Here is a 25,556-nt window from a genome sequence, read left to right as displayed (position 1 = left end):
AATATACACAGGGACTGCTCTCCTCTTTAATATACACAGGGACTGCTCTCCTCTTTTATACACAGGGACTGCTCTCCTCTTTAATATACACAGGGACTGCTCTCCTCTTTAATATACACAGGGACTGCTCTCCTCTTTAATATACACAGGGACTGCTCTCCTCTTTAATATACACAGGGACTGCTATCCTCTTTTATACACAGGGTCTGGTATTCTGTTTTATAGTCAAAAAGTGTGGCGCTGGAAAAGCACAGCAGGTCAGGCAGCATCTGAGGAGCAGGAGAATCGACGTTTCGGGCAAAAGCCCTTCATCAGGAATGTGGAGGGGTAAGAGGGCCGAGAGATAAATACGGGTGTGGATGTGGGGCTCGGGGAAAGGTAGGTGGGAAGGCGAAACGTGGACGTAGGATGGGGGTAATTGTGATAGGTCGGAGCGGAGGGTGGAATGGATAGGTAGGAAGGAAGATGGACAGGTAGGACAGATCAAGCGGCGGTTCCAAGTTGGAGTTTTGGATTTCGGATGAGGTGGTGGGAGGGGGGGAGATTTGGAAACCGGTGAAATCGACATCGATGCTGTTTAGTTGAAGGTCCCAAGAAGGAAGATGAGGCGTTCTTCCTCCAGCCATTGGGTGGCTATGATTTAGCGGTGGAGGAGGCCCAGGACTTGCATGTCCTTGACGCAGTGGGAGGGGGAGTTGAACGGTTCAGCCATGGGGCGGTGGGAGTGGTTGGTGCGTCTGTCCCAGAGATGTTCCCTAAAACATTCCGTGAGTTGGCATCCTCCCGATGTTGAGGAGACCACATTAGGTGCAACGGACACAGTAGGTGAGGTGTGTGGAGATGCAGAAAAATCTCTGCCGGATGTGGAAGGATCCTTTGGGGCCTTGGCTGGGGGGTGAGTGGGGGAGGTGAGGGCACAGGTTTTACACCTCTTGCTGTGGCAAGGGAAGGTGCTGGGAGTGGAGGGTGGGTTGGTGGGGTGCATGGACCTAACAAGGGAGTCACGGAGGGAACAGTCTCTGCGGAACACAGATAGGGGTGGGGAGGGAAGTATATCCCTGGTGGTGGGGTCTGACTGTGGGTGGCATAAATGGCTGACAATGATGCGTTGTATCCAGAGGGTGGTGGGTGGAAGGTCAGAACCGGGGGGAGGGTGGGGGGAGCTTTCTATCCTTGTTGCAGTTGGAGGGGTGGGGTTCAAGGGCGGAGGTGCAGGTAGACGAGGAGATGCACTGGAGGGCATTGTTGACCATGTGGGAGGGGAAATTGCAGTCCTTGAAGTAAGAGGCCATCTGGGATTCTGGAGTGTAGTTGCTCCACCTGGGAGCAAATGCAGTGGAGGCCGAGAAATTGGAAGTGAGAGATAGCATTTTTCTGGGGTGGGGGGAGGTGTAGTTCAGGTAGCTGTAGGAGTTGGTAGGTTTGAAGTGGATGTCTGTGTTGAGTCGGTTCCCAGAAATGGAGATGGAGAAGTCCAGGAAGGAGAGGGAGGTGTCTGAGATGGTTCAGGTGAACTTGAGGTTGGAGTGGAAGATTGTTCTGAAGTTGATGAACTGTTCAACCTCCTCGTGGGAACATGAGGTGGTGCCATTACAGTCATCAATGTAACGGAGGAAAAGGTGGGGGACAGCGCCAGTGTAACTACAGAAGATGGACTGTTCCACGTACCTGACGAAGAGGCAGACATAACTGGGGCCCATGCGGGTGCCCATGGCTAACCCTTTGGTCTGAAGGACTTAATGAGGGAATTGTGGAGGGCTGCTATTCTGTACAATATACACAGAGGCTTCTGGTCTTTATAACATGCACAGGGACTGTTATTCTCTACAACATACCAAGGGGCTGCTATTCTCTGTAATGTACACAGTGACTGCTGTTCCCTCTAATGTACATAGCAAAAATAAAGGCATCATAGTTCAACTCTCTCATTAGAGAGAGATGACTGGTGGTGGTTTAACCTGAGGGTCACTGTGCCTCAGGCGAGGGGAGAGGTTGAGAAGGAAAGTCCTTTGGGGTAACCTGAGCTGATGTGGGAATTGAAGGCATGTGTTGCTCTCCATCACAAACCCACCCTCATCACGTATACAATGTAATGTGGGAAAGCAGCGATGATATCATGAAACTTTGTAGGAATATCTCTGGCCTCAGCTGGAATTGTGGGGACTACACTTCCAGGAGAGTGTGAAGGTTTCAGGGAGGGGGTGGAAATGATTGACGAGAATGGTTCTGTGGGTGAGGAATTAGTCAGACTTTCTTTGATTGAAATTTCCTGCCTGCATTTGCCAGGTTGTCGGTTCTCAAGCTCGGATTCTGTACTCGGATCAGAAAGGACGTGTGAAGATAGCAGTTGCAATAAACCGGGCAATTGCTGCAGGCAAGATCACGGTAACAGCAAAAAGTTGCATTTATGTAGCACCCTTAATAACAATCAAACATCTCAACATGTCCCCAGGGACATTTAAAGTACAGCTTGTCACCAAACCACAAAAGGAAATGGATACTGGTGCAGGTAACATGAAAACTCCTATGGAAATTCTTCTTAATTTTGAACATCTGAATTAAATCCTCCTTTGCTGTTGGAAGGAGAATAACACAGCTTCTCCTATCTCTCTACGTAACTGAAGGCTCCTATTTATTTCTAGCTCATTCACTCCTTTCTAATTTGACTGACAGTTACCCCTCAGGATTACCTCCTCAAGTACAGGAGCAGGGACATCTTGCTGCAAGACTGGGCCTTGGTGAGACCACACCTGGTGTACTATGTCCAGTTTTGGTCTCCTTATCTGAGGATGGATGGTCTGGTGATGGAGGGAGTGTAATAAAGATTCCTGGGATGGCAGGACTGACATATGAAGAAAGACTGGATTGGTTAGAACAAGAAGTGCTGGAGATCACAGTGGGTCAGGCAGCATCCATGGAGAGAGAGCAAGCTAACGTTTTGAGTCTAAATGACTCTTCATCACAGCTGACATGGAGTGTCTGACGAAGAGTCAGCTACACTCGAAACATTTGCTCGCTGTGATCTCCAGTGCTCTTTAGTTTCAGTACAGACTCGAGCATTTGAAGTAATTTGCTCCGAGATTAGTTTAGGATTATAATCACTGGTTTAAAAAGATGAGGAAGAATCTCATAGCACCCTATAAAATTCTGACAGGTCTAGACAGGGTAAAGCAAGAAGGATGTTCCTGATGACTGGGGAATCCAGAACCAGAGGTCGCAGTCTAAGGATGCAGAGTTATCCATTTAGGGATGAGATGTCGAGAAACTCCCTCCCTAAGGGGGTCTACTTATAGCACATGGACTGCAGCAGTTCAAGAAGGCAGCTCACCCCCACCTTCTCAAGGGGCAACTAGGGACAGGTAATAAATATTGAGCCCAGCCAATGATGCCCAAATCCCAGAAAAGATTTTTTTAAATAAAATTTCTTTATTCAGAGGGAGGGGAGCCTGTAAAATTCTTTGCCACAGAAAGCAAAACATTGACTGTTTGGGGGAAGGAGTTAGATATAATTTCTAGGGCTAAAGGGATCAAAGGGTATGATATGGGGAAAAAGCAGGAAGAGGGGATTGAATTAGAAGATCAGTCGTGGTGGGCGGCACAGTGGCACAGTGGTTAGCACTGCTGCCTCACAGCGCCAGAGACCTGGGTTCAATTCCCGCCTCAGGCAACTGACTGTGTGGAGTTTGCACGTTCTCCCCTTGTCTGTGTGGGTTTCCTCCGGGTGCTCCGGTTTCCTCCCACAGTCCAAAGATGTGCAGATCAGGTGAATTGGCCATGCTAAAATTGCCCATAGTGTTAGGTAATGGGTAAAGGTACGGGTATGGTGTGGGTTGCGCTTCGGCGGGTCGGTGTGGACTTGTTGGGTCGAAGGGCCTGTTTCCACACTGTAAGTAATCTAATCTAATCTAATCATATTGAATGGTGGAGCACGTTTGAAGGGCCGAATGGCCAACTCCTGCTACTGTTTTTCTATGTTTTCTAAGTTCCTCAGTCTATTCATATCCAGAGAAAGGTGTCCCACTCTGTTCTATTATTCCTGATAACTATAACCTCTCAGAATTACATTTTACACAAAGCAATCCCCTTCTAATCTCTGTGTACCTTGACAGGCTCCTGTGGTGATTAGCCGAGACCACCATGATGTCAGTGGAACTGACAGCCCCTTCAGAGAAACCTCAAATATTTACGATGGGTCAGCATTTTGTGCAGGTTGGTACCATTCACTGAATGGATTATATAAAGGACCATAGAAATGAAGGGGCCATTCAGTCCATCAAGCCTGTCCTACCTCTCATCCATCTACCCACTGTGATTTTATAACTTGATGCCTTACCGAACCAAAATCCATCAATCCTTCTTTTCAAGTTTCTGTTACCCTTGAATCTTAGAGCACAGGAAGAGACCATTCGGTTCATTGACACTGTGAAAGGCCAATTGCTGTGCTGTTATCCTGCGCATTGATCCCTAAACATCTCCAGTTGTGTCTCATTGAACATAGAACATAGAACATTCCAGCGCAGTACAGGCCCTTCGGCCCTCAATGTTGCACCAACCTGTGGAACCAATCTGAAGCCCATCTAACCCACACTATTCCATTATCATCCTATCCAATGACCATTTAAATGCCCTTAAAGTCGGCGAGTCTACTACTGTTGCAGGTAGATTGTTCCATGCCCCTACTACTCTCTGAGTAAGGAAACTATCTCTGACATCTGTCCTATATCTATCACCCCTCAAGTTAAAGCTATGCCCCCTCGTGCTCGCCGTCACCATCTGAGGAAAAAGGCTCTCCCTGTCCATCCTATCTAGCCCTCTGATTATCTTATATGTCTCTATTAAGTCACCTCTCCGCCTTCTCTCTAATGAAAACAGCCTCACATTCCTCGGCCTTTCCTCATAAGACCTTCCCTCCATACCAGGCAAGGTCCTAGTAAATCTCCTCTGAGCCTTTCCCAAAGCTTCACATCCTTCCTATAATGCGGTGACCAGAACTGTACACAATATTTCAAGTGTGGCCACACCAGAGTTTTGTACAGCTGCAGCATGACCTCGTGGTTCCAAAACTCAATCCCTCTACCAATAAAAGCTAACACACCGTGTGCCTTCTTAACAACCCTATCAGCCTGGGTGGCAACTTTCAAGGATCAATGTACATGGACACCAAGACCTCTCTGCTCATCTACACTACCAAGAATCTTCCCATTAGCCCAGCACTCTGCATTCCTGTTACTCCTTCCAAAGTGAATCACCTCATACTTTTCCACATTAAGCTCCATTTGCCACCTCTCAGCCCAGCTCTGCAGCTTATCTATGTCCCTCTGTAACTTGCAACATCCTTCAGCAACTCAAACCTTACTAACCCATCCTTCTACACCCTCATCCAAGTCATTTATAAGAATGATAAACAGCAGTGGCCCAAGTCTCCTCCTTCGAATGTCTTTGTACCTCTGTTACCGAGCTTTGGGTCACCTGTCCTTATATGGTTCATGACAAATTTTGATCATCAGCTCAGTGTTTCTATACCACCTTAAAGGTATTGTATAAATGCCATTTGTGTTGTCCCTCTGCATGTTATTCAAGGGCCCTCCTGAGACTGTGTGTGCTCACCTGATGACCCTCAATTCATAGACAAACAGATCTATACTCAGGAGTTTGCCACAGGAGGAGAGAGTGATAATGAGGAGCCTAATGTCCCCCCGTGTTCTCAACTGATTGGGTGTGTGTTTGCCCTCTATCTTCCCAGACATGGCAGTGCAGAATGCTATTGGTGACTCATTCCGAGGAGCAACGTGGGTGGCTTTACACAACGGCGGAGGTGTGGGCTGGTGAGTATTAATGCTACCCATCCTCCAGCAGGGGGAGGCATGGGCTGGTGAGTATTAATGCTACCCATCCTCCAGCAGGGGGAGGCATGGGCTGGTGAGTATTAATGCTGCCCTTCCTCCATGAGGGGGAGGTGTATGCTGGTGAGTATTATTGTTGCCTTCTTCCAGCAGGGGGAGGTGTGGACTGGTGAGTATTAATACTGCCCATCTACCAGCAGGGGGAGGTGTGGGCTGGTGAGTATTAATGCTGCCCTTCCTCCAGCAGGGGGAGGTGTGGGCTGATGAGTATTAATGCTGCCCTTCCTCCAGGAGGGGGAGGTGTGGGCTGGTGAGTATTAATGCTGCCCTTCCTCCAGCAAGGGGAGGTGCGGGCTGGTGAGTATTAATACTGCCCTTCCTCCAGCAGGGGGAGGTGTGGGCTGGCAAGTATTAATGTTGCCCTTCCTCCAGGAGGGGGAGGTGTGGGCTGGTGAGTATTAATGCTGCCCTTTCTCCAGGAGGGGGAGGTGTGGGCTGGTGTGTATTAATGCTGCCCTTCCTCTAGGAGGGGGAGGTGTGGGTTCGTGAATATTAATGCTACCCTTCCTCTAGGAGGGGGAGGTGTGGGCTGGCAAGTATTAATGTTGCCCTTCCTCTAGGAGGGGGAGGTGTGGGCTGGTGTGTATTAATGCTACCCTTCCTCTAGGAGGGGGAGGTGTGGGTTGGTGAATATTAATGCTACCCTTCCTCCAGGAGGGGGAGGTGTGGGCTGGTGAGTATTAATGCTGCCCTTTCTCCAGGAGGGGGAGGTGTGGGCTGGTGTGTATTAATGCTGCCCTTCCTCTAGGAGGGGGAGGTGTGGGTTCGTGAATATTAATGCTACCCTTCCTCTACGAGGGGGAGGTGTGGGCTGGTGTGTATTAATGCTACCCTTCCTCCAGGAGGGGGAGGTGTGGGCTGGTGAGTATTAATGCTACCCTTCCTCTAGGAGGGGGAGGTGTGGGTTGGTGAATATTAATGCTACCCTTCCTCTAGGAGGGGGAGGTGTGGGCTGGTGTGTATTAATGCTACCCTTCCTCTAGGAGGGGGAGGTGTGGGTTGGTGAATATTAATGCTACCCTTCCTCTAGGAGGGGGAGGTGTGGGCTGGTGAGTATTAATGCTGCCCTTTCTCCAGGAGGGGGAGGTGTGGGCTGGTGTGTATTAATGCTGCCCTTCCTCTAGGAGGGGGAGGTGTGGGTTCGTGAATATTAATGCTACCCTTCCTCTAGGAGGGGGAGGTGTGGGCTGGCAAGTATTAATGTTGCCCTTCCTCTAGGAGGGGGAGGTGTGGGCTGGTGTGTATTAATGCTACCCTTCCTCTAGGAGGGGGAGGTGTGGGTTGGTGAATATTAATGCTACCCTTCCTCCAGGAGGGGGAGGTGTGGGCTGGTGAGTATTAATGCTGCCCTTTCTCCAGGAGGGGGAGGTGTGGGCTGGTGTGTATTAATGCTGCCCTTCCTCTAGGAGGGGGAGGTGTGGGTTCGTGAATATTAATGCTACCCTTCCTCTACGAGGGGGAGGTGTGGGCTGGTGTGTATTAATGCTACCCTTCCTCCAGGATGGGGAGGTGTGGGCTGGTGAGTATTAATGCTACCCTTCCTCTAGGAGGGGGAGGTGTGGGTTGGTGAATATTAATGCTACCCTTCCTCTAGGAGGGGGAGGTGTGGGCTGGTGTGTATTAATGCTACCCTTCCTCTAGGAGGGGGAGGTGTGGGTTGGTGAATATTAATGCTACCCTTCCTCCAGGAGGGGGAGGTGTTGGCTGGTGAGTATTAATGCTACCCTTCCTCTAGGAGGGGGAGGTGTGGGCTGGCAAGTATTAATGTTGCCCTTCCTCTAGGAGGGGGAGGTGTGGGCTGGTGTGTATTAATGCTACCCTTCCTCTAGGAGGGGGAGGTGTGGGTTGGTGAATATTAATGCTACCCTTCCTCCAGGAGGGGGAGGTGTGGGCTGGTGAGTATTAATGCTGCCCTTTCTCCAGGAGGGGGAGGTGTGGGCTGGTGTGTATTAATGCTGCCCTTCCTCTAGGAGGGGGAGGTGTGGGTTCGTGAATATTAATGCTACCCTTCCTCTACAAGGGGGAGGTGTGGGCTGGTGTGTATTAATGCTACCCTTCCTCCAGGAGGGGAAGGTGTGGGCTGGTGAGTATTAATGCTACCCTTACTATAGGAGGGGGAGGTGTGGGCTGGTGTGTATTAATGCTACCCTTCCTCTAGGAGGGGGAGGTGTGGGCTGGTGTGTATTAATGCTACCCTTCCTCTAGGAGGGGGAGGTGTGGGTTGGTGAATATTAATGCTACCCTTCCTCCAGGAGGGGGAGGTGTGGGCTGGTGATATTAATGCTGCCCTTTCTCCAGGAGGGGGAGGTGTGGGCTGGTGTGTACTAATGCTGCCCTTCCTCAAGGAGGGGGAGGTGTGGGCTGGTGAGTATTAATGCTACCCTTCCTCCAGGAGGGGGAGGTGTGGGCTGGTGAGTATTAATGCTACCCTTCCTTCATGAGTTAACCTTAAAGTGCTGGGTGACAGGCTTCCCCACCTGAGAGGCAGGAACAGGCGATCGGTTCAAATCCTGAATCGGAACAATGAATTCTTCCTCAGAGCTGAGGGGCGTGAGTGGGGAGGGAGCGGGGAGGCGACATGAATGCGATGTATAAAATTATGAGGGGCACAGCCAGGGTAGACAGGAAGGTACCTTTCCTCTTGATGGAGGGATCAATGACCAGGGGCTGTAGATTGAAGGTAAAGGCAGGAGGATGGACAGAGGATGTGACACAACACCTTTACACCCAGAGAGGGGTGGGGAATCTGGAACTCTCTGCCTGTGAGGGTGGGAGAGGCAGGAACCCTCGTCACATTGAAGAAGAGTTTAGACGTACACTTGTGATGTCAAGGCTCTGGGCCAAGTGCTCGGAATGGGATTTGAATAGTTAAGAACTGGGTTTTGCTACTGCAGATTCGATGGGCTGAAGGGCCTTTTTATGTGCTGTAGCCATGTGTCACACTCTGACTGTAACTCCCTCCAGGAGAGCACTGTGTGCGGGTCTGGTGCAGGTGGTGGTGGAGTGGTAAGGGCCCAGCGGTGAAAGATTGCACCTGGACAACGTGACGTCAATATTGGGTGGGTCTGATGTAGATAGCGGGGTGTGCAGTGTAGACATGGGAGAGGGGGGTGGAGACAGGGAGAGGGGGGTGTAGCGGGGGAGGGAGGTGTAGACGGGGGAGGGGTATGTAGACGGAGGAGGGGGCTGTAAACGGGGAGGGGTGTGCAGACGGGGAAGGGGGGTGTAGATGGGGGGGTGTAGATGTGGGGAGGGGGCTGTAGACGGGGAGGGGTGTGCAGACGGGGAGGGGGGTGTAGATGGGGGGTTGTAGACAGTGGGGAGGGTGGTGTAAGAACAAAGAAAATCCCAGCACAGAAACAGGCCCTTCGGCCCTCCAACCTGCACCGATCCATATCCTCTATCTAAACCTGTCACCTATTTTCTAAGGATCTGTGTCCCTCTGCTCCCTGCCCATCCATGTATCTGTCCAAATACATCTTAAATGACACTATCATTCCTGCCCCTACCACCTCCGCTGGCAATGCATTCCAGGCACCCTCCACCCTCTGCATAAAGAACTTTCCCCGTGTATCTCCCCTAAACATTTCCCCTCTCACTTTGAACTTGTGACCCCTAGTAATTGAGTCCCCCACTCTGGGAAAAAGCTTCTTGCTACCCCCCCTGTCTATACCTCTCATGATTTTGTCGATCTCAATCAGGTCCCCCCTCAATCTCTGTCTTTCAAATGAAAATAATCCTAATCTACTCAACCTCTCCTCATAGCTAGCACCCTCTATACCAGGCAATATCCTGGTGAACCTCCTCTGCACCCTCTCCAAAGCATCCACATCCTTTTGGTAATGTGGCGACCAGAACTGTACACAGTATTCCAAATGCGGCTGAACCAAAGTCTTATACAACTCTAACGTGACCTACCAACACTTGTACTCAATACCCCGTCCAATGAAGGAAAGCATGCCGAATGCCTTCTTGACCACTTTACTGACCTGTGTTGCCACCCTCAGGGAACAATGGACCTGAACACCCAGATCTCTCTGTGCATCAATTTTCCTCAGGGCTTTTCCATTTACTGTATAATTTGCTCTTGAATTGGATCTTCCAAAATGCATCAGCACGCATTTGTCTGGATTGAACTCCATCTGCCATTTCACTGCCCAACTCTCCAATCTATCTATATTCTGCTGTATTCTCTGACAGTCCCCTTCACTATCTGCGACTCCATCAATCTTAGTGTCATCTGCAAACTTGCTAATGAGGTAACCTCCACCTTCCTCCAGATCATTTCTGTACATCACAAACAACAGTGGTCCCAGCACAGATCCCTGTGGGACATCACTGGGCACAGGGCTCCATTTGGAGAAGCTCCCTTCCACTACTACTCTCTGTCTCCTGCTGCCCAGCCAGTTCTCTATCCATCTCGCTAGAACACCCTGGACCTCATGCAACTTCACCTTCTCCATCAGCCTACCATGGGGAACCTTATCAAATGCCTTACTAAAGTCCATGTATATGACATCTACCTCCCTTCCCTCATCAATCAACTTTTGTCACCTCTTCAAAGAATTCTCTTAGGTTTGTAAGACATGACCTTCCTTGCACAAAACCATGCTGCCTATCACTGATATGCCCATTTTCTTCCAAATGGGTATATATCCTATCCCTCAGTATCTTCTCCAGCAGCTTTCCTACCACTGACATCAGGCTCACAGATCTGTAATTACCTGAATTATCCCTGCTACCCTTCTTAAACAAGGGGACAAATTTAGCAATTCTCCAGTCCTCCGGGACCTCCCCTGTGATCAAGGATGCTGCAAAGATATCTGTTAAAGCCTCAGCTATTTCCTCTCTCGCTTCCCTCAGAAACCTGGGGTAGATCCCATCTGGATCTGGGGACTTGTCCACCTTAATGCCTTTTAGAATACACAAAACATCCTCCCTCCTTATGCTGACTTGACCTTGAGTAATCAAAGATCTATCCTAACCTCAATACCCACCATGTCCCTCTCCTTGGTGAATACCAATGCAAAGTACTTGTTAAGAATCTCACCCATGGTGTAGAGTGCGGGGAGTGTGGTGTAGATGGCTGGGAGGTGGTGGAGGAGGGATGGTGACACAGATGTTGTTAATGATGATGAGCTGGCTCAGGACTGATGGACTCTCTCCAAGTTCAATCTTTCTTTTATTATCATTATTCTTAAATTACTCAAAATGGTGCCAAATCGAGATTAGAAATGAAAGTTTTTCACTTATTTTATTGTATCCTTATTGTAAAAATCATGTGACAATAAAAATTATCCATCATTCGTAATGTCCAATGCGGAAATTTGTATCAGTTGGATGTGTCTGGCTCTCTGTTACTCTGCATTGTGAAGGTAGCAGAGTCTCCTTGGCCTAACCTACGAACGAGGAGATGGAGGAGGCAACAGGAAACACTCAGATGTAGCCATCCCCCAGTGAGAGACTCCTGTGTGAACACATTGTACAGGAGATGTGCTGAACCATATCAGAGACTGAAGGCAGATTGAGAAGGTTCTGGAAGGTACCGTGCTCCCACGCAGAATGCCATTGGTGACTTTGACATTTCAGCGATGGAGGGAGGCTGGATGAGCTTGGATTGGCCTCTTTAGAGCAGAGGAGGTTGAAGGGGGACCTGACAGAGGTGTGTAAGCCTGATGAGGAGCATGGGTGGGGTAGGTAGGAAGCCTTAGTTGATGGGTTAATAACAAACGGGCATAATGTTTAAGTGAGAGGCGGGGATTTTAGAGGAGACAATACCAGGAATTGATGGAAAAACTGAGCAGCTCTGGCAGCATTTGTGGAGAGGGAAACAGAGTGAACATTGTGGGTCAAATGACCCTGCTTCAGAACTTCAAGATTTCCAGCATTGGCTGTTCTTTGATTTTTAGATTTAGAGGGGATTTGAGGGAAAACATTTTCCCCCAGAAGGTGGCTGGGGTCTGGAATGCTCTGCTTGGGAGGGGGTGGGGGGTGGGGTTGAGGCGGGAAACCTCACAACCTTTAAAAAGTACTTGGGTGGGCACTTGGAATGTCACATTCAAGGCAATGGGCCTAGTGTGGGAAAGTGTGGCTAGTGTCGGCAGTGGAATATTTTTGGAAATGCAGACTCATGATCCAAGTGGCCTTTTCTGTACTGTCTGACTCCGTGATTGTATACTAAGGGATGTTTTACTTTTGCGCTAGTGAGGAAATCTAGCTCGATGGAATCTAACATAGATTAACAGGAAAAGCGCGGGCACCAGTCTGCAGGTGGTCACACATCATTCATTTAGGGGTGGCATGGAGGCTCAGTGGTTAGCACTGCTGCCTCACAGTGCCAGGGACCCAGGTTCAGTTCCACACTGGGGTGACTCTCTGTGTGGAGTTTGCACATTCTCCCCGTGTCTGCGTGGGTTTCCTCCGGGTGCTCTGATTTCCTCCAACAATCCAAAGATGTGTGAGCTGGGTGTATTGGCCATGGGAAATGTAGGGTTTCAGGAGTAGAGTCGGGTCTGTTGGGATGCTCTAGGGAGGGCCAAATGGCATTCTTCCACACTGTAGGGATTCTATGTTTCTTGGGGTGAATTGATGAGGCACTGTCTCCGTAGCCAGTACCTGCTTCCTGAGGTACAGGCTCCAGAACTGAACTCAATAGCTCCTGAGGGGGTCTAACCAGAACTGGAACATAATTTCAGACCTCTTCATATGAGGAGATGTGTGGAATAATAACTCAGCAGGTCCAGTGAAGGGCCCTAAAGTATTACCTCTCATGCAGTGAAGATGAAGATGAAAATTGTTCTCTGGGGATATCCAGCATCTGTTCAACACTTGGCTTCTGCCACTGAAAGCCCTGGTGATATCAGATACTGTTGAGTTACTTTTCATATCCTCTGTAATAGGCCAAATGTACTTTTCCACTTGTGGCTTCAATTACAGTAAGTCTGACCAGCAGTGAATGTTTCTATCAAGCAGACATAATTCATTCCTAATGGACCTGTGAACTCTGAGAGGAGTGTAAAACTGTCAGCAAGAACTTTGCTGAATCTCCCTCACGTTAGCTTTCATCGTGAAGCAAAGATGATAGAAAATGCCGAGGCTTTAGTACAGGACCCCAGCTGGGTTGGGTGGATTAGCCATGAAAGGTGAAGCAAATGGTGGATTAGTTCTTTGCTGATGTTAGGTTTGAATTTTAAACACTTTTACACCTTTGAAGAAATGGAGAATTGATGAGGTGCAGACCTTCGAGACTTTCAGGGTGTTAGGAAGAAAAGATTTCTGATTGTAACAACAGGAAAGTGTAGCAAATGGAGAGCGGGTTGAGATGCAGCTCTGAGGAGGCATATAGGGGCAGAAGTAGGCCATTCAGCCCATCGACAACGCTCTGCCGTTCAGTGAGATCATGGCTGATTTGATAATCCTCAACTCCACTTTCCTGCCTTTTCCACATAACTTTTGATTCTCTTTCTGATTAAAAATCCATTTTAGCTTTAATATACTGAATGACCCAACCCCGACAGTGCTCTGTGGTAAAGAACTCCACAGATTCACTCCCTGCTGAGGGAAGAAATTCCTCCTCATCTCCGTCTTAAATGGCAGACCCTTTATTCTGAGATGATGCCCTCTGATCCTATTCAACCTCTTCACATCTCCGCGTGTCAAGTCCATCAGAAATGTATACATTTCAATAAGGTGATCTCGCAATCTTCTGAACTCTAATGAGCACAGACCCAACCGACTCAACACTTTCCCATAAGACAGTCCCTCTATTCTCAGGATTATCCAAGTGAACCTTCTCTGATTGACTCCAAAGGCACATATACCCTGTCTACCCTTTCAACATCTACCCTGTCAAGTCTTCTATGGATTTTGTATGTTTCTGTAAGGTCACCTCTCAGTCTTGAGTACAGGCCAAAACTACTTAACATTTCCTTAGGGAATCAAGTGTTACAGAGAGAAGGCAATTGAATAGAGTTGAGAAACAAGTCTGCCATGATTAAATGGTGGAGAAGACTTGATGGGCTGAAGAGCCTAATTCTGCTCCTGTATCTTCAGAGTTATGGTCATAAGACAGTCCCTCCATACCTGGGATCAGCCGAATGAACCTTCTCTGGACTGTCTCCAACACAATGGATCTTTTCTTAGATGTAGGGCCCATATTCACAGTATTCCAGCTGTGGTCTGACTAGTAATGGGGACAGTCAGAGGAGCACTAATCAATGTATTTTCACAAAGGATGTCTGATGGGGACAGCGTAGAGGGAGCTTTACTCTGCATCCAACCCTGTGCTTTCCCTGCCCTGGGAGTGTTTGATGGGGAACAGTGTAGAAGGAGCTTTACACTGATGGGGTGTGTTCTCGTTGCTGGCCAGGGGAGAGGTGGTGAATGGTGGCTTTGGTCTGGTCCTGGATGGCTCTGTGGAGGCTGAGGAGCGAGCAAAGATGATGCTGAACTGGGATGTCTCCAATGGGGTGAGTGAGATATATTTCCACTTTGGTGATACTTTTTCTTCTGTTGAAATTTGTTTCATTAATTGAGCAAATATTTGCATGTCTGTTAAAATAACACACGCCATAGAAAGTAGCCATTTGGCCCATCATTCCTATGCCAGCTCTGAAAGAGCAAGCTGACCAGTACCTCTCCCTTGCCTTAGCCCTATTGTTCCTCAAATGTCTTGCTTCAATTGTTGATTTAACTATTACAAATGGATTGGTTTTGAGCACAATTCTCATAATCAGTGTGTAGCACCTTTAATGTAAGATGCTGCCTTAGTGCCTCTCACAGGATCATGGTGAAACTACACTTCACAGCAAACCACAAAAGGCAGTGTTGGGACAAATGAAAACTTTGGTCAGAGTTAACTTCAAGGGAACATTTTAGATTAGATTAGATTAGATTAGATTACTTACAATGTGGAAACAGGCCCTTCGGCCCAACAAGTCCACACCGCCCCGCCGAAGCGCAACCCACTCATACCCCTACCCCTACATTTACATTTACCCCTTACCTAACACTACAGGCAATTTAGCATGGCCAATTCACCTGACCTGCACATCTTGAAGGAGGAAGGAGAAATGGAGAAGGAGACCATTTTGGGGAGCCATTTCCAAAGCTTAAAGCTTAGGCGTATAAAGACAGGGTCAATAATGACAGAATTATTAGCATAAGTGGACAAAGCAGCCGCTTGATTGGCATCACATCCACAAGCATCCATTCCCTTGATCACTGACACTCAGTAGCAGCAGTGTGTACTGTCTACAAGATGCCCTGCAGAAATTCACCAAAGGTCCTCAGACGCACCTTCGAAACATATAACCACTTCCACCTAGAAGGACAAGGGCAGCAGATACATGGGAACATCACCCCCTGGAAGTTCCCCTCCAAGACACTCAGCATCCTGACTTGGAAATATATCACCATTCCTTCAGTGTGGCTGGGTCAGAATCCTGGAATCCCCTCCCTAAGGGCATTGTGAGTCAACCCACAGCACATGGACTGCAGCGGGTCAAGAAGGCAGCTCACTCCCACCTTCTCAAGTGGCTACTAAGGACAGGCAATTAATACTGGACCCAGCCAGTGACCCCCACATCCCACAAATGAATAAGAAAAGTTGAGCTAGACAGGAGGTGAGATTTGGAGCAGTGCATTAAGTGATAGGGTAGGGGGAGGTTGTGGAGACAGGGAGGGGGGAGGCCATGGAGGAGTTTGAAATAAGAAATGAACAATACCCTTAAAATCGAGGCAATGTTTAACCATAATTAATTATGGGGTGCATAGACGTACTGCAGGTTTAGCCACGGGATGATCTGAAGTTTTCAGCCTGGAGCGAGTGAGTGGTCATTATCCATTAGCCAAGTCATGAATGAGCAGATGATAAACTGAGACACCAGTGATGCCACAACATGTCACAGAAGTGAAAATAAATTCTCAGAGTTCATCATGGGTCAAACATAACCCAGGGAAGTCTAACTCTTTACACCTTGGTACACGAGAAAAGACTCCATCTCACCATTTCATTGTTTAATCTCTGACCTCCCCCATCTCCCCACAGCTTTCAGAGGAAAGAGCATTCTACTTACATCTATCAGAATTTCTCAATATTCCATCTGCCCTTCTCTGTTCTAAGGAAGATTATCCCATTTTCCAGTAACTATCTGGAAGGAAGTCTTGTGCTGCAGTTGGTAGCTTCCCTGATGCTGAGCTGGGAACCCTGGCTTCGAGTCCCACAGCAGGACCTGATGGTCACAGAAAGTGCAGCCTTAACACAGCCAATCAGGTTCAGGATCAACCTGTAAACCCTTCCAACACACACCAATAGCAAGCAGGAAGAGGGGGAGAGATTCCTGCTCAGCCGTGAAATGGAGAGAAAGTTGTAACCTCCATCATCACTCTCCAAACTATTTCATACATCCATGCTGTAACAGTAAGTTGGAGTGGCACGGTGGCTCAGTGGTTAGCACTGCTGCCTCATAGCAATGAGGGTTTGATTCCCACCTTGGGCGACTGTCTGTCTTGAGTTTGTACATTCTCCTGTGTCTGCATGGGTTTCCTCTGGGTGCTCTGGTTTCCTCTCACAGTCCAAAGATGTGCAGGTTAGGGTGGCCATGCGAAATGCAGTTATAGGGATGGGGTAGGGTCTGAGTGGGATGCACTTTTGAAGGTCAATGTGGACTCGATGGGTCAAATGGCCTGCTTCCACTGTAGGGTTTCTACGAACTTAGAGTCATAGAGGTGTGCAGCAAGAAAACAGACCCTTCAGTCCAACTCATCCATGCTGACCAGATATCCTAAATTATCCTAAATTTGCTCGCTGAGCTGTAGGTTTGATATCCAGGCATTTCGTTACCTGGCTAGGTAACATCATCAGTGGCGACCTCCAAGTGAAGCGAAGCTGTTGTCTCCTGCTTTCTATTTATATCTTTCTCCTGGATGGGGTTCCTGGGGTTTGTGGTGATGTCATTTCCTGTTCGTTTTCTGAGGGGTTGATAGATGGCATCTAGATCTGTGTGTTTGTTTATGGCGTTGTGGTTGGAGTGCCAGGCCTCTAGGAATTCTCTGGCATGTCTTTGCTTAGTCTGTCCCAGGATAGATGTGTTGTCCCAGTCGAAATGGTGGTTTTTTTCATCCGTGTGTAGGGCTACGAGGGAGAGAGGGTCGTGTCTTTTTGTGGCTAGTTGGTGTTCGTGTATCCTGGTGGCTAACTTTCTTCCTGTTTGTCCTGCGTAGTGTTTGTGGCAGTCCTTGCATGGAATTTTGTAGATGACGTTGGTTTTTTCCATGGGATGTACTGGGTCTTTGAAGTTTGTTAGTTTTTGTTTGAGAGTGTTGGTGGGTTTGTGTGCTACTAGGATTCCGAGGGGTCTTAGTAGTCTGGCTGTCATATCTGAAACTTCTTTGATGTATGGTAAGGTGGTTAGGGTTTCTGGCTGTGTTTGGTCTGCTTGTCGTGGTTTGTTCTTGAGGAATCTGCGCACTGTATTATTTGAGTATCCGTTCTTCTTGAATACGTTGTATAGGTGCTTCTCCTCTGTTTTCCGAAGTTCGTCTGTGCTGCAGTGTGTGGTGGCTCTCCCTCGTAGCCCTACACACGGATGAAAAAAACCACCATTTCGACTGGGACAACACACCTATCCTGAGACAGGGTAAGCAAAGACATGCCAGAGAATTCCTAGAGGCCTGGCACTCCAACCACAACGCCTTAACAAACACATAGATCTAGATACCATCTGTCAACCCCTCGGAAAATGAACAGGAAATGACATCACCACAAACCCCAGGAACCCCATCCAGGACAAACATATAAATAGAAAACAGGAGACAACAGCTTCGCTTCACTTGGAGGTCGCCACTGATGATGTTACCTAGCCAAGTAATGAAACGTCTGGATATCAAACCTACAGCTCAGCGAGCAAACCTACAGCCTAAACCTCAACCTAAGCTACAAACCTTCACAAACCTTGCAAAGATCCTAACTTAATCTTGTCCCATTTGCCATCACTTGGCCCATATCCCTCCAAACCCTTCGTATTCATATAACCATCCAGATGCCTTTTAAATGTTGTAATGGTATCAGCCTCCACCACTTCCTCCTTGGACCTCCTTAATGAACAGTGACACATAGCCAAATGACTGACCCTCCTATGTCCCATTCTAATAACCTTCCATTGCACCATCACCAAGGGCATGATGCTCCTCCTAATTAAGAAAAGAAATTGAATTCTGGCCTTTATTGTTAAGGAGTTGGAATTTAAAAATTGGGAAGTCTCACTGCAGCTGTACAGGGTGTTGGTGAGACCTCAGCTGGAATGCTGAGTACAGTTCTGGTCCCTGTATTTAATAAAAGATGTACCAAGACAGTTCAAATGAGATTCACTGGCCAGATTCCTGGGATGAATGGGTTGATTTATCAAGAGCAGCTAATCAGGTTAAGCCTTTATTCATGGGAGTTTAGAAGATTGAGGGGTGACCTTATTGAAAGATACAAGATTCTGATGGGACGGGCTTAACAGGGCAGATGGGGAACACAATACTCCGCCCACTGCCTACACCATCGGGGTGGCTGGTGACGGTTAGATGCTGACTTTTCGCCTCCGCGAGTTGGGATCTTACTCATCGTGGGCTGATGGCGAGGTGGGGATCGTGGGGGAGGTGGTGGTGATGGTGGTGGTATTGCCCAATTTACCGAGTGCAGGGATCAGGGGTGAAGTGGGGTTAGAGAATCTCGGCCAACCAGACCCTGAACGAGACAAAGCAGAACAAAGCCAAGGCCTTGAATGTGAGACTGACTGACCTTTGCCCAGCTGTTACAGCCAAGGGCAGGCTTTTTGATGAGTCGTCATTGTCGTACTGTTGAAAATGCAGTAGGTATTTCATGCACAGCATCATCCCACAAACTAAATGATGAGATAATAATTTGTAGTGACACTGATTCAGTGCTTCCCAGAACCTCAAAATTTGTTACAGTGCAGGAGGAGTCCATTCAGCCCATCGTGCCTGGAAGTGTTCTAGCCCCTGGTGCCAATCTCCTCCCTTTTCCCCATATTCCTGCACACCATTTCTATCCAGTGCCCCCTCGAATGCCCCAGTTGAACTGCTCCCACCACATTTCCAGGCTGTGCGTTCCACACCCTGACCACTCGCTGGATGGAAGTGTTTTTTCTCACATTCCCCTCGCTTTGTTTGCATGTCACCTTTAAAGAGAACTCCCCCCGGTCTCCTTCAGTAAAGGACTGGGAGATTGTTCACAACAGCACGAGAGGTTCTGAAAGGCGCTACAGAAATGCAATTTCCTTGTGTTGCAGGTGAGCCGACGGTGCTGGTCCGGAAATGCCAGGGCATACGAGACAATTTGCAGAACTATGAAGGAACACAGAGGCCTGAGAGTTACCCTCCCTCACGCTGTGGAGGATGAAGAGATCTTGGACAGAGCCCTGCAGGAGTAGGCAGCCTGACCAGCACCCACCTACCCCTGTCCCACTCACATCCCTGTGCACTATTCTGATTCAGAGCACCAGAGAATCAACCAGCACAGAAGAGGCTCTTCAGCCCATCGAGTCTGCACTATCCAAACTGCTCTACACCGGTCCTACTTTCCGGCATTGGGGCCTAGCCCTGGATGTTATGACGTTCCAAGTGCTCGTCCTGATATCTTTTAAAGGCCATGTGGTTTCCCTCCCAGGCAGTACATTCCAGACTGCCACTCCATTTGTTATTGACCCTTCAACTAAGGGGGAACAGCTGCTTTCTATCCCCCTGTTCATGCCCCTCATAATCTTATTAATCTCTATCAGATCCCCCCTCAATCTTCTTGCTCTATAGAAAACAATCTGAGCTTATCCAGCATCTCTTCAGCATTAAACTGCTCCATTCCAGGCAATATCCTGTTAAATCTCCTGCATACCCCCCCACCCCCAGTGTAATCACATTCTTCCTATAATGCAGTAGCCAGAACTGCACACAGTCCTCCAGCTGTGGCCTCACCAAAGTGCTGTACAGCTCCAACATAACCTCCCTGCTCTTATAACCTCTGCCATGACTGATGCCCATATTCCTTCTTAACTCCCCTATTAACCTGTCCTGCCATCTTCAGGGATCTGTGGACAAACAGCCCAAAATGCCTCTGTTCCTCTGAGCTTCCTCGTGTCCTGCCTTTCATTAAGTACTCCCTTGTTCCTTCTTCCAAAGTGCATCGCCTCACATTTATCAGGGTTACATGCCACCTGCCACTGATCTGCCCGTTTGACCAATTATTTTCCATCCTCCTGTAACATAACAGCTTCTCCCTTGCTTTCAACCACGTGGACAATGTGAACTAAATGTGTTTGGAGTCCAAAACCTATAACAGTCTGAGAATAAACAAAGCATGGTATCTGTTAGTAACTTCCCCTCAGTTTGCTTATCTCTCTCTAAGGTCATGATGTGGAGATGCTGGTGTTGGACTGGGGTGTACAAATTTAAAAATCACACAACACCAGGTTATAGTCCAACAGGTTTAATTGGAAACACTAGCTTTCAGGGCGCCGTTCCTTCATCATGTGGTTGAGTCCCCCACAATCACCTGATGATGGAGCAGCACTCTGAAAGCTAGTGTTTCCAATTAAACCTGTTGGACTATAACCTGGTGTTGTGTGATTTTTAACTCTGTACACCCCAGTCCAACACCGGCATCTCCGAATCATTGTTGAACCATAACCTGGTGTTATGTGACTTTTACCTCTCTCTAAGGTGTCATTGACCATGGGCTGATGGAGTGATTGCATTGTTTAGATGGATATTTGATTCCTATTGATGTGTGGGTGGTAACTGCCTGATTAAATGAAGTTGAACAATTGCTGCACAACAAGTTACCTCTGTGTTATTGTTATTTTTCTAGCGACACAAGGCTGTCATGTTTCACTGATTTAAACCTCACACCTTTGCGCAACTGTTTCAGATCAGCGATGGACTCTTTAAATGTGTCTAACATGCTCTGAGCGCCTGGGGGTGGGGGAGAAATTGGACTCTGCTCTGGTTTGAAAGGTAACTAATGATTTTGTCGTTAACAAATTGCCTTGTGATAATGTTAACATCTGCTTTGGCCCAAGCAGCATTTGTTTTGAGTTAAATTTGTCACACACTGCTGGTGTGTTTCATATGCCCATGTCAGTGGAAGGGAGATTGAAAAGAACTTGCACCGTCTGTGGTCTCCCCTTTCACCCTGGTGTCTGAGCATGGCGGTCAAGTGAACTGAGATTGGAACAGTGAGGTGTTGCCTTCAATGTACAGAGTACAGTTCTGGTACACTGCCTATATTAACCAATGGAACCAAGTGCTGGAGTCAACCATGAGACCAGAAAAGGCCCAGAAAAATTAATTAGTTGCATTTATATAGCACCTTTCCTGACCTCAGGACAACACACAGCCCTTTCGCGAAAACAGAAAGGTCTGGCAGCAAATGTAGAGAGACAGACAGATTTAACGTTTCCAATCCAGTGACCCTCTGTCACTTGTATTTTTGAGACCTCAAAATGAGTAGAGCGCCCCAGGAATCAGTGTTGCTGACAGTATATTCATGGCATGGATGGGGAAAAGTGAAAGTGACTGTAGAAATCTACAAAACACAGGGATCTGGGGGCCCTTGAGCAAAAATCACAAAATACTAGCATCCAAATATAGTGGGAAGGCAATGGTAAACAGGCCTTTATTTCAAAGGGAATGGAGTATAAAATTGGGGAAGTCTTGCTAAAAGTACACAGGGAGCAAGTCGGACTACAGCTGGATAATTGTGGACTCCTTATCTGAATGAGAGGCCATTCCTCTCCTTAAGCCTGTTCTGCCATTTAATGAGATTGTGGCTGATCTGTATCCAAACCCCACACACCTGCCTTTAACCCATGTCCCTTAATGTCTTCACTAAAAAGAAATTCCTTTACCTCAGATTTAAAATTAACAACAGCAGAATATAGATAGATTGGAGAGTTGGGCAGAGAAGTGGCAGATGGAGTTCAATCCGGAAAGATGTGAGATGATGCTTTTTGGAAGATCCAATACAAGAGCGAACAATACAGTAAATGGAAAAGTCCTGGGGGACATTGATGTACAGAGAGATCTGGGTGTGCAGGTCCATTGTTCCCTGAAGGTGCCAACGCAGATCAGTAGAGTGGTCAAGAAGGCACACGGAATGCTTTCCTTCATTGGACGGGGTATTGAGTACAAGGGTTAGCAGATCAAGTTACAGTTGTATAAGACTTTGGTTTAGCCACATTTGGAATACTGCGTGCAGTTCTGGTCGCCACATTACCAAAAGGATGTGGATGCTTTGGAGAGGGTATGGAGGAGGTTCACCAGGGTGTTGCTTGGTATGGAGGGTGCTAGCTATGAGGAGAGGTTGAATAGATTAGGACTGTTTTCATTGGAAAGAGAGGTTGAGGGGGCACCTAACTGAGGTCCACAAAATCATGAGAGGTATAGACAGGGTGGATAGCAACAAACTTTTTGACTTGAACATTATGCCCGTTTGTTATTAACCCATCAACTAAGGCTTCCTACCTACCCCACCCATGCCCCTCATCAGGCTTACACACCTCTGTCAGGTCCCCCTTCAACCTCCTCTGCTCTAAAGAGGCCAATCCAAGCTCATCCAGCCTCCCTCCATCGCTGAAATGTCAAAGTCACCAATGGCATTCTGCGTGGGAGCACAGTACCTTCCAGAACCTTCTCAATCTGCCTTCAATCTCTGATATGGTTCAGCACATCTCCTGTACAATGTGTTCACACAGGAGTCTCTCACTGGGGGATGGCTACATCTGAGTGTTTCCTGTTGCCTCCTCCATCTCCTCGTTGGTAGGTTAGGCCAAGGAAACTCTGCTACCTTCACAACGCAGAGTAACAGACACATCCATGTGATACAAATTTCGCCATTGGACATTACGAATGTTGAATAATTTTTATTGTCACATGATTTTTACAATAAGGATACAATAAAATAAGTGAAAAACTTTCATTTCTAATCTCGATTTGGCACCATTTTGAGTAATTTAAGAATAATGATAATAAAAGAAAGATTGAACTTGGAGAGAGTCCATCAGTCCTGAGCCAGCTCATCATCATTAACAACATCTGTGTCACCATCCCTCCTCCACCACCTCCCAGCCATCTACACCACACTCCCCGCACTCTACACCATGGGTAAGAGTCTTAACGAGTACTTTGCATTGGTATTCACCAAGGAGAGGGACATGGTGGGTATTGAGGTTAGGATAGATCTTTGATTACTCAAGGTCAAGTCAGCATAAGGAGGGAGGACGTTTTGTATATTCTAAAAGGCATTAAGGTGGTCAAGTCCCCAGGTCCAGATGGGATCTACCCCAGGTTGCTAAGGGAAGCAAGAGAGGAAATAGCTGAGGCTTTAACAGATATCTTTGCAGCATCCTTGAACACAGGGGAGCTCCTGGAGGACTGGAGAATTGCTAAATTTGTCCCCTTGTTTAAGAAGGGTAGCAGGGATAATTCAGGTAATTATAGACCGGTGAGCCTGACGTTAGTGGTGGGGACGCTACTGGAGAAGATACTGAGGGATAGGATATATACCCATTTGAAAGAAAATAGGTTTATCAGTAATGGGCAGCATGGTTTTGTGCAGGGAAAGACATGTCTTACAAACCTAATAGAATTCTTTGAAAAGGTAGAAAAGTTTATTGATAAGGGAAGGGATGTAGATGTCATATACATGGACTTTAGTAAGGCATTGGACCAAGTCTCCAATTGCAGGCTGATGGAGGTGGTGAAGTTGCATGGGGTCCAGGGTGTTCTAGCGAGATGGATAGAGAACTGGCTGGGCAGCAGGAGACAGAGAGCAGGAGTGGAAGGGAGCTTCTCAAATTGGAGCCCTGTGCCCAGTGGTGTCCCACAGGGGTCAGTGCTGGGGCCACTGTTGTTTGTGATATACAGAAATGATCTGGAGGAAGGTGGAGGTTACCTCATTAGCAAGTTTGCAGATGACACTAAGATTGGTGGAGTAGCAGATAGTGAAGGGGACTGTCAGAGAATACAGCAGATTATAGATAGATTGGAGAGTTGGGCAGTGAAATGGCAGATGGAGTTCAATCCAGACAAATGTGAGGTGATGCATTTTGTAAGATCCAGTTGAAGAGCGAACTATACAGTAAATGGAAAAGCCCTGGGGAAAACTGATGTACAGAGAGATCTGGGTGTTCAGGTCCATTGTTCCCTAAAGTGGCAACACAGGTCAGTAGAGTGGTCTAGAAGGCATACAGCATGCTTTCCTTTATTGGACAGGGTATTGAGTACAAGTGTTGGCAGGTCATGTTACAGTTGTACAGGACTTTGGTTCGGCCGCATTAGGAATACTGTGTACAGTTCTGGTTGCCACATTACCGAAAGGATGTGGATGTTTTGGAGAGGGTGCAGAGGAGGTTCACCAGGATATTGCCTGGGATGGAGGGCGCTAGCTATGAAGAGAAGTTGAGTAGATTAGGATTATTTTCAATAGAAAGACAAAGGTTGAGGGGGGACCTGATTGAGGTCTACAAAATCATGAGAGGTATAGACAGGGTGGATAACAGGAAGCTTTTTCCGAGAGTGGGGGACTCACTTACTAGGGGTCACGAGTTCAAAGTGAGAGGGGAAAGGTTTAGGGGAGATACACGGGGAAAGTTCTTTATGCAGAGGGTGGAGGGTGCCTGGAATGCATTGCCAGCGAAGGTGGTAGGGGCGGGGATGATAGTGTCATTTAAGATGTATTTGGATAGATACATGGATGGGCAGGGAGCAGAGGGACACAGATCCTTAGAAAATAGGTGACAGGTTGAGATAGAGGAACTGGATCAGTGCAGGCTTGGAGGGCCGAAGGGCCTGTTCCTGTGCTGTAATGTTCTTTGATCTTTGTAACTTATCGATGGAAAGATACACTGAAAGCTGATCCCAGGTTTGGAGGGACTGTCTTATGGCGGATGATTGTGTAGATTGGGCCTGTACTCATTGGAGTTTAGAAGATTGAGAGGTGACCTTATTGAAATATACAAAATTCTTAAAGAATTTGGCTGGGGAAATGTGAACAGTCTGTTTCCCCGTGTGGGAGAGTCCAGGACCAGAGGGAGTCAGCTCAGAGTAAAGGGTCACCTATTGAAGACAGAGATGGGGAGGAATTTCTTCCCTCAGAGGGGAGTGAATCTGTGGAATTCTTTCCCACAGAGGGCTGTAGGGGGCTGGGTCATTCAGTCAATTCAAAGCTGAGGCAGACGGTTTATTAATCAGGAAGGGGATCGAGAGTTAAGGGGGAGAGACAGGAAAGTGGAGTTAAGGATTATCAAATCAGCCATGATCTCACTGAACAGCAAAGCAGCCTCGGTGGGCTGAATGGCCTACTCCTGATCCTATGTCACATGGTTTTTTAAGGTTAGACTCTCCTCCCTCAGCTGCACCTTCCTGATTCTGTCTTTTCACATCTCTGCTGTGATTTGCTGCCACATGGTGGTGAATGAGGAGAAGTGTCAGTCTCAACATTCGAGCTCTGTCACCCCCTCCAGCCCCTACACCCCCTCCCTATCTCTGTCACCCCCTCCAGCCCCTACACCCCCATTCCGATCTCTGTAACTTCCTCCAGCCCCTACACCCCCATCCCTATCTCTCTCACCCCCTCCAGCCCCTACACCCCCA

At 47.8% G+C, this 25,556-nt stretch overlaps 1 protein-coding gene across 2 annotated transcripts in view; it reads left to right on the top strand.

Moving 5' to 3' along the window:
• The window catches only part of uroc1 (urocanate hydratase 1), a 100,609-nt gene extending 80,241 nt beyond the window's left edge, over window positions 1-20,368 (top strand). The window contains exons 16-20 of one of the 2 annotated variants that reach the window (XM_087994045.1): window positions 2,287-2,385; window positions 4,110-4,209; window positions 5,744-5,825; window positions 14,272-14,371; window positions 19,202-20,368. In XM_087994045.1, the coding sequence (XP_087850171.1) occupies window positions 2,287-2,385; window positions 4,110-4,209; window positions 5,744-5,825; window positions 14,272-14,371; window positions 19,202-19,342 (522 nt within the window). In that variant the 3' untranslated portion in view covers window positions 19,343-20,368. The remainder of the gene's footprint in view (window positions 1-2,286; window positions 2,386-4,109; window positions 4,210-5,743; window positions 5,826-14,271; window positions 14,372-19,201) is intronic. The other variant, XM_087994046.1, reaches the window with a different exon arrangement.
• The last annotated feature ends 5,188 nt before the right edge of the window (window positions 20,369-25,556 follow it).

The sequence above is a fragment of the Chiloscyllium plagiosum genome, unplaced genomic scaffold (assembly GCF_037043375.1).
Source record: "Chiloscyllium plagiosum isolate Xiang-an unplaced genomic scaffold, Cpla_swu_hap1 HiC_scaffold_14, whole genome shotgun sequence".
Lineage (NCBI taxonomy): Eukaryota > Metazoa > Chordata > Chondrichthyes > Orectolobiformes > Hemiscylliidae > Chiloscyllium > Chiloscyllium plagiosum.
This window is presented reverse-complemented; position numbering and strand designations above follow the sequence as displayed.